The sequence below is a fragment of the Diorhabda carinulata genome, chromosome 3, assembly GCF_026250575.1.
Source record: "Diorhabda carinulata isolate Delta chromosome 3, icDioCari1.1, whole genome shotgun sequence".
Classification (NCBI taxonomy): domain Eukaryota; kingdom Metazoa; phylum Arthropoda; class Insecta; order Coleoptera; family Chrysomelidae; genus Diorhabda; species Diorhabda carinulata.
In genome coordinates, this window is record NC_079462.1 from 22,343,430 (window position 1) to 22,356,787 (window position 13,358).

Consider the following 13,358-nt stretch of genomic DNA (forward strand, 5'->3'; position numbering starts at 1 on the left):
TACCTAGGCATGATCATCACTAATGATGGAAGATTAGGTGAAGCGATAACACAAAGAAATAACCAAGGAAGACAAGCAATAAGACAACTAAATAGTGTATTTTGGGACAAACAAATATCCAAGGAAAACAAACATCGAATATACAATAGCATAATAAAAAGTATAACAACATATAGTAGCGAAATCTGGCCTCTAAAAGAAAAAACAATCAAAATGCTTGAAGCCACAGAAATGGATTATTGGAGACGCGCGGCAGGAATATCAAGACTGGAAAAAATAAGAAACGACAGAATCAGGGAGATCATGAAAGTGCAACATACGATTACGGAAGACATTAGGGTGAATCAGTTAAGATGGTACGGACATGTCCAAAGAATGCCTGAAGACCGCATACCCCAACAAATTTTAAATTGGACACCGCGAGGAAGGGAGGGTATCGAGAAGGATATTCGAGAGAGAGGATTGGAAGAAGATCTTTGGGAAGATCGAGAAAAATGGAAACTGGGAATCGGAAGACGGCGAAGAACGTTTTAACCCGATTAATATATATATAAAAAAATTGTCTTTTATCAAAAATAAATTGAAAATATGAAAGAAACATTAAATCTGCAAAATTAAGGTTTTTTCATAAAAAATTTGCTTGTTTATTTTTTTCTTGATTTCATAATGAACCGAAATATAACCTTTCAAAGTTCACACTATCGTGAGACTGGTACCGTTTTGGAGTCCTTTGAACGTTTCCGTTTTAAAAATAAATGGTGTAATTTTTAGCCTATATATAATAGATTATAAATCTTGCTACAAAATGATTCTCAAAAATAAAGATAGTTATACCTAAAACAAACCAACAATTTTTTTTAATTATAAGTAAGGCTTCTATTCTGTGTGTGTGTTTTACTTTATGTATCGTCAGGACTTGTTGTTATGCGACTGGTATGTCGGACTCGGAAGCCTTTCCCATACCGATTAAAAACCTCCTCTATCTTTGGACCGCCGTAAGGCACTACCTCGCAAGGAGGGCTGTAGCTATTCAGCTCTTCCTTCCACAATCACAATTTCTCTACTTCGTTCTTCTTTTCTCTTCAGCACGGAGCTCTTTCAGCACTTCAGCAGCGAATGTGTTCGTTGCTATCCATGCAATTTCTGATGACAGCGTAGCTCTCAACATACTTTGAGGCGTGACCTTTCCTAGAAGTGCTGCTTCCTAGGTAAGACGAAGCATGTCCACTCCTGCACAGGCTGGGCACTCCGGGGAATCTTCATATTTGCACCTATAAAGGTATTCCATGAAGCATCTGTGTGAAAAAATAAATAGTATCCTATCATGCGATCTTTATTTTATTCCTAACAATGTATTTTTACTTTCTAAATGCTTTAACTTTTATTTTATTGTATTTTGACAATAAGGGGCAGTTTTCACCCCTTACAATAATTTGCGCATATTGGCATAGAGTGGATTTTAAAGTGAAGGGTAAATAGAACTTAATTCCAAAATTTCACGCAACTCCATGCGTCTTGATGGAATTCTGAGGTGAAACCATATTTTTACCGTTGTTCACTGCACGTATTGCGCTAATCACGACTTAAAGTAGTGACGACTTTCACTTGTTTGCAAACCTGAATTTAACTTTTGCCAAAAGTTAAAATATACAAAACCTGCGTTAGACCCATATTGACATATGCTATAGAAACAAGAGCGGACAACAAAAGAACAACAGAAATGAAAATACTCAGAAACATATGCGGGTAAACACTAAGAGACAGAAAGAGAAACACAGACATAAGATACGAATGTGAGGTGGAAAACGTAGTTAGATGGGGACGTAAACGTAGCAGAGCTTGGAACGAACACGTCGCAGGATGACCAGAGAAAGATTAGTAAAGATCGCACGGTAAACCAGGAACACGACGACCTTTAGGAAGACCTCCAAAAAGATGGATGGATTCATGGACATCAACATCTCAAGGATGACAAGTTGGAAGCTACAGGCTTAAGGCCTACAATACGTTGAAGAAGAACCTGAATGAAACGCGCCTAACGAAACCAAATAGAAACAAATTGAAATAGACCTTCTTCTTCAGAATAGAAGTATATCAGCAGAACTCTAAGTCTCTATATTATTAACACTACGCTCGAAGGAAAATATATTTAGTTTGGTAATTTTCTTTCTTCTAAGTTGTTTTAGATTACACTTTTTGCTTCAATCAAAAGTTCAACAATGTAATCTGATGAATCTGTTTGTACATTATATACGGGAATTTGATTGTTAGATCATTTCGTTGTTATGGACACTTCATGTTACGGAAATACATTCTCAATGTATTATTCTCGTTTCACTAGAAACAACATACACATATTATATTTTGCGATAGGGTAACTCATTTTGAAACTTTTTATCTTTTAATGAATATCAAAAATTGATTGTTACGTTATCATATGCTACAAGGAAAGTCTTTTATATCACTATTCATTACTAAAACATCTGTTCTATTTTATAACTAAGTTGTCTGGATGCAGAACTATTAATAATTTATGGCAAGGAAACTTCATTTATTCATCATATATTCAATATTAAATTAGCACTTAAATATAAGTGTTACTTCCAAGCGTTTCATCCGTCGTATCGCTAATTTTAATGAAAAACTTCAGTGTATTTTATAGAATTATATTAAGAGTTGGAAAAAATGGAAATTAGTCAATCAGGACAACGAAGAAATTAGATTGTGTATCTTGTGCTTTTATCAGTTATTAATGAATTAAATTTGTACGGTGATTCATTCAACAATCACGAACGAATGAAAAAATAAGCTCTCATTATATATAATAATATTTTTAAGACTTCTGGTATTCGGGAAGTTGTTTGGAGTCATATTGATATTAGTTAGTAATAGTGTCGTTTGAGTCTCCTTGCCAAACTGCGAAAATTACTATGAATAACATAATAATGAGCTCGCATAAGGCCATTCACGTTGTCTTGGGGTTATTTGGAGGTAGAGAACATACGTAGCCATATTCTTTCACTGTAAAGTAATTCTGAATGATGGTACATGGTACAAGTAAAATTTTTTTCACTTATTCAGAACTAGTATATAGGAAATTTGTCATTGATGCTGATAAAAGTCATTAACGTCATTAAAATTACAGTTCTATTTTTCAGAAAAAATATATGAATAATTGAATTTGAATACAGTCAACAGGGGGTCGTTTTTCTTGGAATTATCTTGAACAGGTTTCACAGTAAAGTGGATATATTATAATTACTGAGTAGTGCCTTAAGAGAATACAAAATAGGTAGTGTAGTGCTAAACCAGCTGTATATAATTATTCTCCTGACAATGTTTTAACCACTTCAATAAAACGGTTGAGTGAAATTAGACGGGGAGCTGGCTACAAAAAACAGGGTCGATAAGGTGCGCGCCATTTCAGCTTGTACACTGGCGGCTCCCACTTAATACATCACCGAACGCCACTTCTTAAGGTCAGCACAGGTCGGATATGAAAATGCCAGCCGGTTTTCCCGAACGAAAAAATTGGCTGAAAAACCTCATAACGGGCGCGCGTGAAACCTTTAGTAACGTGGGGTTCAAACCTCAAATAAGAGCGGTGTAATAGCGCAAGAAGTTTTGCAGGCCGGAAAACCCTCGTAAGAAGTGATCGAAAGTGTCGGAAAACTCATCTGAAAAACCTCATAACGTGCGCGCGCGAAACCTTTTGTAACGTGCGGTTTAAGCCTCAAATAAGAGCGGTGTAATAGTGCAAGAAGTTTTGCAGGCCGGAAAACCCTCGTAAGAAGTGATCGAAAGTGTCGGAAAACTCATCTGAAAAACCTCATAAAGTGCGCGCGCGTAACTTTTTTATTAGGTTTTTGGGGTCTCAACTAAGAGCGGTGTGATAGCGCAAGAAGTTTTGCTGGCCGGAAAACCCCCGAAAAAAATTGAAGAAAATCGGCGTATATTTGAAATGAAAATTTTTCGTATTCGGCTTAATGGAAAATTTTTTTTGATGTCTCCATTCAAAATACCTCTTTGAGCTACCCGAAATTAAAAAAAAATCATCAAGATACGATGAAAACTCGCTGAAATATAATCATTTTTTATCGCGCGCGTGATTTTATAGCGCTTACTCATTTTCCACCTACTCGAGCCGCCGCCAACAACGCAAAAACGGGCTTCTAATTTTTTTTTAATTCATTTACTGCGCCAATTATCAAGTGATTTTGATCAAATTTTTTTTAAAACTTCTGGGAATGGTTATACTTTTTAATAAAGTTCGATCACTTCTTACGAGGGTTTTCCGGCCTGCAAAACTTCTTGCACTTTTACACCGCTCTTATTTGAGGCTTAAACCGCACGTTACAAAAGGTTTCACGCGCGCACGTTATGAGATTTTTCAGATGAGTTTTCCGACACTTTCGATCACTTCTTATGAGGGTTTTCCGGCCTGCAAAACTTCTTGCGCTATTACACCGCTCTTATTTGAGGTTTGAACCCCACGTTACTAAAGGTTTCACGCGCGCCCGTTATGAGGTTTTTCAGCCAATTTTTTCGTTCGGGAAAACCGGCTGGCATTTTCATATCCGACATGTGCTGACCTTAAGAAGTGGCGTTCGGTGATGTATTAAGTGGGAGCCGCCAGTTTACAAGCTGAAATGGCGCGCACCTTATCGACCCTGTTTTTTGTAGCCAGCTCTGGGACTAAATAGTCCTATTCAGATAGATAAGAGCTGTGTGAATAATTTTTAAACGTGTTTCTAACTATTTTGAGTACCATTTAGCTTTCGAAAATGTCATATAAATGGTTATTTTCCATTGCAAGATTCATTCAACTCTCGTGCAAGTTACATGAAATTGACTAACTTTTTTCCAGCATGATTTCACAAAATGAAATATGTATTGAACACAATTTCTTGCCAAATTAGAGACTTTTTTGGTAGTTCTTTTTACATACGAACCCTTTCGCATTTCAGTTGGCTCATCTATTGATTGAAAATTTAAATTCTACCTAACTTTCTATCTATATTCGTTTAATAATATGCTTGATATCGTGTAATCACAAAAAAATACATACTAGTTACATGAAGAAAAATCTAGAATATTCTAAAAATTAATACGCAAAAAGATCATATTTTGTGTAAGTATTTATTTCAATATAAAAATAAGATTGTTGTAAACACTTTTAATTTTGTAATAATAAAGTTTTTAAATATGAAGCTTCAAAAGTTATACATATTTCACTGACATTTAACATTAAATAGAGAAAAAACTGGACAAATCGTTGAAAATAAACAATAATCAATTTTATAGTTTATCATTCCGTAACCTCGCCTAACCTAAGTTCAGATACTGTTCTTGTAGGATGTTCTCGGAGTATGTTTGCCATGCTTATATTAGCTTAACCTGCTTATGGGTTTGTTTGTTTTATTCTGAGCTGGTTTGTGTGTAAATGTCCTTTGGACTACGAGGTTTATTTAATAAAAATTTCGTTCGACAAAGGCTTCGAACCTCCGATCTCCATGTTGGAAATCAAGCACATCGACAACTTTAGCAACGATACCGTTACGTCTCGATATAAGTTACGACAAGATGTAGGTATATAAGCAGTGAAGCCATTCATTATATGAGAGGGGTATCAATTAAATAAATATAGTTTAAAAAACTTGAAAGCACGCCTTTAAAGCATATCAAACTAAAAAGTTTAATAATTTTCAAAATTAAAGCAATAATGATTGAAAAATACTAGTATTATTGTAAAACGTGGGCCGGTTCATTTCATATTTCTCATACATCCAGCGCTTGAGGCTTTTTTTTAAATAATACTAGTATTTTCTTCCATCATTGTTTTAAGCTTATTTTAATAATTATTTTCAACGTTTTAGTTTGACGCGCTTTGAAATGAGGTTTTCTCAAACTTATTTATATTATGCCACGACTATTTTATTTATGATTAAAAGAGCCTAGTAGAAACCCACCCCATCAGTTTACCATCCATTTTATGGCTGTTTTAGATGCCTCATTATGTTGAAATGCAATATTTTCCCACGATATTAAATATGATTCCATAATCACTAAAATTCACCCCATCAAAATATCCTAATATTCAGTTTTCGATAAAATTACATTGTCTTTGATTTTTGTTTACCAAAGAACATCTCCTCAATCATATGTTGACAAAATCATGAACGTTTTCGCTTTTGTAAGGATATGTGTGTATAGTATGGTCACCCTGGTTCTTAGTCTATATTCAATTAATCCTTGAACTACTCATTTCTCGTATATAATAACTTTGTTCACTGTAGATATTCTGTGAATATGTTCTGTCACCAGATTCATGCACATGCAATTGTGCGTTCACGGTGCTAATAAAATATTTTTTATTTGAAATCCTGTGTTGGTGGAGCACAGATTTCTAGTTCCGAACGTGTTCTGAATACGTTCAATGTATCCTCGCACATGGATAAGGATTTTTTTATCTGGCACATGTGCATTCATTGTTTTTGTGATATTTACCACGAAAAAACCTTTACCCTATGTAGTTTTCTACGTAAATTGTATTTCAAGAACGTGGTAGTTGACTTTATAATCAGAAATAACAAGAATAAACCTTTGGCTGGTTACTTATATACATTTTATTCTCCTAGCTAGTTTTGAATTCATATTATAATTTTAAATGTTCAGGAAATATGATCAGAACATAATCTGAACAAAGCAAACGTCCAAAAGATATTCAAAATACATTTGGAACGTGTCCAAATTATCTACCGCGAACGAAGCTAATGATTTCCATATATATTTTTTACCTAATGTCCAATAATGGTACAATTCGATATCTGAAATCATAAACTAGTTTCAGAATTAATGCTAAACGTTCAATGTATTAGAAATTCTGATCAATTTATTAATATTACTGAAAGTATGTCGAAAAAATCACCGTCCTTCGGGAATATTGATCGCTACCACGCAGTCGAGTCGTTAGAGTTTTTTTTATAGTGAGTATATCAGCAACGTTTTATCTAAGTGAATTCTCAAAGGACTCCTAAATTAGACCATGAAATTTTCGGATTATGGTGGAAAGTTATTTAATGCCGTGTTAACACAAGGGGTGGTTATTTTATATTTATAACATAATGGTAGCCTTTTTAGAGTTTATACAGAGTGTCCGACTTTTTTTGTTAAACATACGTATTTTTCTTCTTCTTATCCAAACCATAAATAGATGATTACGATAACACATACATGTGTAGGCCTGTAAATTGTCTGATCTCTTAACCAAGACATTTTCTTTCTTCCGATCTCTATCCGGCCTACGATATTGGCCTCAATTAACGGGAATTGTATTTTAAGTTATATACTGTTTTTCTCTTTTTAATAAGTTAAAAGTATTCCCGTTGTTTGTTAACAATCATCTCTTTATTTGTTAGTCTAATTATCTAGGGTACTTTAAGGATCTGCCATTTATTCACACTTCGAGAGTATCTAATTTATTAATTCCATCCTTCTTCCATGTCCAACTTTCCATACCGTAGCATTTGATGAATCTTGATCCTAGATTGAGCCCAAAGTTGGAACAGGTAAACACTTTTTGTGGTTTTAGAAATGCCAGAAAAGCCATATACAAAAATTTATTCATTCTTTCTACCGGTTCTACCGGAAGTCGACTGTAACTTTGTTATTTTGAATAGAACACCTTATATATTAATACATTTACAATCTACGTAAAATTTTAGTATACTTTTGTCTAAAATTTTTTTCGAAAAATGCATAGTTTTTGAGTGATTGATTTTTTTGTAAGAAATTTGAGCGTTTCAGACCCCTATAAATTATTTTTTTACAAGGATATCCTTAAATATATGATAATGGTTTCTGTTCGTTTGCTTTAAGCAAGGTCAGACGTATTTGAATCTATGTTCAAAAATTCTTCATTCTATTCAGGGTGTGTATAAAAAGTGTGCAATGTTTAACTTCATAAATATCAAATTTTTTTCTATTTTAATGCAATCAGATGTAAAGAATAACGCAAATTCACGTATACTTTCCTAAATCTAAACCTAACCGTTCTCCAGATATTAAATGTTTTCAATAAATTTTTAGAGATGCAAGTGTGGCCCAAGTTTTATTTTGACCCGTTGACGTTGATACAAGCACTAAGAAATGAAAAAGTATTTTTCTTGATCTTAGCTCGTTCTCAATTTAATGTAAGCAAATCGTCGATTTACCGTATTCTACGAAAACATAAAATGCATCTCTATTCATACAATTTGTGTCAAAATTTGTAAAAAAACCGGGTGGTTCTATTTAAAAAAAAACACAAATTTGATATTTATGAAGTAAAACTTTGGACACTTTTTAAACACACCCTGTATAAAATGAAAAATTTCCAATATAGATTCAAATACGTCTGACCGAACAGAAACCATTTTCATATCTTTACGGGTATCCTCGTAAAAAACAAATTATAAGGGTCAAATTTTTTACAAAAAAGTATATGCAGATAGTTTTAGTTCGTCGTTTGACACCCTGTATTTTGCGGCTTCTAGATATGATTGTTTTTTTGTGTATCTAAACCTATTTTTCTTCTTTCTTTTTATACCTTATACCTTATCGACAATTGGTGTAGGTCTGACAAATAATCAGCGATTAAGCCGTATCCTCTGCATATGTGATATTGTTAATTCATTAATATTAACTCCAATATCACATTCACATCCAACTCTCGATTTTTTATGGAATTGAACATATTCTTATCTATTTTTACTTGTGCTCTTTGGTTTAAATATGAGTTTTCGATGCATCGAATGTACTTCTGATCTATGTCAAGGGAGGAGCTGCATTAGTTTGTGGTGTTGTACACTATCTAAAGCCTTCTTCTACTCAATGAACCAAAGACAGATATCTTTTCTTTGGTTATGGTAAGTCTAGACTAATACTTGCGTGGCGATTATTGCTTCTACCTAATCCTAATGTACTTAATCCTTGTCTAAACCCAAATTGTGATTCGCTCATATGACGCGTTTCCAATTTATTCTTCAGTGTTTGATTTTCAGAATTATTTTTGAGGTATTACTCATCAGACTAATAAGTCTATGATCTTCGTACTTTTTTGCTTTGATTTTCTTAGAAATGGGATAAAAGTTGTGCACAATCACTGTTTGGAGCAATGACCTGCGTCATATTTGGTGTTAAACACTTTTTGTAGTGCTGCTATCCACCTTTCAGAATTCCAGAGTTGCATATAGGTCAACTGCTTTATTATATTTTTTTTTCATGTATTGCTTTCTCAATCTCGTCTTAAGTTAATGGTGGAACGATTAATGATATATTGATATCAATAGTTTTTATATGTTATTTTACCAAACATTATTTTCTTCTTTAGTGTCGAGTACTATCTGATTATTTTCTTTTTCATATTTAGGCCCACGGTCTGTTTCAGATTTTTATCCATTCTATAGTTGTTTTAAACATTCTCTTTTAAGTCATTCATTTTTTCTATATTTATTTTAGATCTTATCAGTCTTCAAATTTTTTTAGCTTCTGCGCTCTCTCCTATCGTCCAGTTTTGCCTTTTATTCTTTGTTTTATATCCTAATCTGTTTTGAAAGAAGATTGTTACAATGTCTATTTTTTTCTTCAACCTTGCGTTGGCCCGTCTCTATTATTCGATGTTATTGTTTGAAGTATTCATCGGATTATTATTTTTAAGACCAAAATTCAATTGTAGAAGAATCGATAATTGGCAAAATTTTGGAATTGATAGTATTGATTATAAGTCATTTAGAGGGAACTCTAGGAGAATTGCTCAATACGACTTTATATTGATTTTAATCAAACGTTAGTTGCAACTTATGTTTCGGTTTTGAGTACTGAAAAACTATTTTGTATCTTGGACAATTCATCCATAATATCATATTATAATAGCTCAACTTTCTGTATGTTCTTTTCCACAAATTTATTTGAACTATTCGTCCAGAACATCCAAATATTCGGATTCTACATCGCATATTCCATTTAATCAATTTATTACATTATTGAATTATCAAACTCCAATTTAAAATAGATTTAGTACGTTACAACTTTCACCCTTGCTATTTTGATGATTCAAAAACATAATTTGCTGGAAGGAAAAAACATATTTTGCTGGAAGGAAAAAACAACGACATTCTTACTAATTTAGGTTTACATCTCTTCCGAAGAACGTGGCGACAATCGACCTTTTTGTCGAAATAAATACCTTTAAGCCTCGCAAAGGTAAAAACACAGGTAGCGATCTTGTAATCACATTGGATCTCTTCAGAGCCCGCTTATTCTCTAATATGAGTTGTGGACAACACCGGGCATCGCTGCTATTTGCTTCATGGGAATTCAATCAAGCATTTTGAGCTGTTTTAAAATTAGAAACAGTATTTGAGATGTAACAAATCTATTTTGATATTTGGCTGACCATTAATTTGGTCACATGATAAACTAATCAAAAATAGATTTAAAAACATCTGGATTAACGCAGAAAATGAATAACAACAGAGATGAGTAATTGGCTTAATATGGGCCACAGTGAGTGCTGTCTAACCTGATGGTGTGGCCTACTGACCGGTGGTGGTGCTCCCATACTGTGATGGTACATCATATCATGTTTGAGCTGAGGAAGACCTCCATGACCGCCAGTTCCCTGGTGTTTAATATCGACAGCCGCTAGGGCCTCGGCCCTACTTATCAGTCCATCGTTCAATCCGGAAAAAAGATCACCCTGTAACAAGAAACATTTTGTAGTAAGGAAAATAACCGATAAATAGCTGCAATTTTGAGATTTGTAAATAAATTTATTTCTATAACTTGAAAGCAATTCTCTGCTCATGTAACTTTAATTTACCTGCAGTAGTAAAGGATAACCAGAAGATAAAAATTTGTGTGGAAGAAAATTCCCGCTTGCTCCTGTAGTATTATTAATATTGAGAAGATCATATAAATGTGTCAGTTTTGGTAGGTGAAAACGTATCCAAAACATATCATGATTCAAAATTACTATTTGTACATCGGTGGCAATTAAATGCTATCCATTTTTTCTATTTTTCGAAAAGTTTTAATGAAATTATTAAGATTTCTAATATTATCTTTCTACAATGCGTTTATAATCATAATCACACCACACCCAACCGCATTTATTCATTATTCGAATTAAATAATTTTATTCGTATTAACTAAACCAAATAATTTCATTCCTATCAACACCATATTATAAATAAATGATGATTGAAAAACAATTCCTATATTTATTGGAATGTTTATTATTATTTCATAAAGAAATTATTATGAATCATTTGTGTTAAAGTTAAAGCTTTTTTATATTCACACCAACAGCTATTAGACTGACAGACATTGATAAAAATAATAGATTGTTATAAGATCCATCTAAGCATTATCCAATTTAGAGCTCTGGGCTTCCTATTGTATCTTTCTTCCTACTCAATTTTTGAAATTATAACTACATTTTATATGTATTTTATATATAAAGATGAAAATAATGCCATAAAAATTCTGAGCCAAGGGGTTATATTAGATCAGAATAGCTTCGCGATACTTATAGTTTCAGTTTAGACATTATTACTAGATTACGAGAACCAGGATTGTGCGCTACATGCATTTTTTTACTAAAACTAAAATACATTAAACTCCTTACAAATTTCCTACAACCTATTGAGCTAACAAAGAGGATCACTTACACGTAAAATTAGGAATAAATGTGAATAATATAAAGAAGAGGAAATTCATAATCGACAGTCAATTGAGCTCATAGCGTTTTCGCAGTCTTTATTCATTTGATACTTTCACTTCACTTGGCATCAATGCAGAGATAATTGACAAATTTGATCTATGAATGTCAGGTGTGAATTCCTAAACTTATATTCATTCGTCTCCAATAATATTTCTATTTTATTTTTGAATTGTGGAAACCGTAGTGAAAGAATCACCATTCAAATTGAAAAGGTGTACTTAAACTGCTTTCGTCTGCTCCTGCATCTCCTCATCGTCATTAAAGCACTGTGCTGCTAGCCTGTTCTTTATTCTTGGAAACAAATAGAAATCACTAGGTGCAAGATCGAAACTATAGGGTAGATTATGGAAGTTTCATCGACGCTTATTTTGAAACTTTTTCCCAAGGTTATGTGAGATTCCAAAAAGGTGTCTATCCCAAAAGGCAGTCGCCTTGATATTCTCTGGTGACACAGTTTGCAAAAATTTTCTCAGTTCTTTGATAGAACTTATTTGATCAATTATGAATCTGTTTCTATTCACTTTATGGTGGTTTGCAAACAATTTCTACACCCACTTTTCGCAAAATTTGTTATAGTCTAGCTTCCAATTTAAATCTGTCTGGGACTTGTGAAAAACTTAATGAAAACATCTTTAATAGGAATCGAAGATTTTCACGAATTCTTTTATCATCATTAGCGACCAGTTTTTCATTCATAATAATCGACAGTCCACATCTCGTCCAAGACATCAGAGGAAGTTACGGACACGAATCTAAGCATCGAGAATGGCAAAGAGGTAATACAAAAATAAACATTTGATTAACTACTTGAAAATTTTAATATCAAAGAAATATAATTCGCTGCCATGCCGGGTGGACGATTGATTCAATAAAGACTTGGGTCAAAAATGTCTCTCGTTTGTAGGGTGTAAGTAAGAAATAGGAAAGGATGTAATGAAATAGTGAGGAAGGTAGAGAGACGTTGTTATCTTGGTTAGTCTTAAAAGTATCCAAAGGCACAACAGTTAGTTGGGACTGTTATGGCATCACTATTTTGAGTGGGAATGGGATATTGTTCATTGACTATCTCTAAAAGGAAGAGACAATCAAAAGCGAATACTACATAAAATTGTTGAATCTTTTGAATGCAAAAATCAAGGGAAAGCGGCCTCATATGTTGAAGAAAAAAACCACTATTTCACCAAAACAATGCACCGATTTACAAGTCGAAGGCAATAATGGTTAAATTGAACGAATTACACTTCGAATTGCTTCCTCATCCATCTTATAGTACAGATCTGGCTCCTAGTGACTACTGGCTATTCGTTGATCTCAAAAAAATGTTCGCTGGTAAGAAATTCAGCTCAAATGAAGAAGCATTTGCAGGAACTGAGCCTATTTTGAGGCAAAAAACAAGGCCTTCCTCAAGCATCGCAATGATAAGTTAGAGTAGCGCTGGAATGATGGTATTGCTCTCGAAGGAGATTACATTGATGAATTAAATCGTCTTTTAGCAAAAAAATGTGTTTTTCTTAGTTACACACGACTTATTGAGTGATGGTTAATATCGCCAAATCACTGAGTATGGTAGCACTATTCATATTTTTGTTATAAA

At 33.4% G+C, this 13,358-nt stretch overlaps 1 protein-coding gene across 2 annotated transcripts in view; it reads right to left on the reverse strand.

Annotated features, from left to right (window-relative positions):
- The window catches only part of LOC130891145 (inhibitory POU protein), a 107,974-nt gene that overhangs the window by 26,209 nt on the left and 68,407 nt on the right, over positions 1–13,358 (reverse strand). For both annotated transcript variants that reach the window (XM_057795728.1, XM_057795727.1), the window contains one exon: positions 10,562–10,738. In XM_057795728.1, the coding sequence (XP_057651711.1) occupies positions 10,562–10,738 (177 nt within the window). The remainder of the gene's footprint in view (positions 1–10,561; positions 10,739–13,358) is intronic.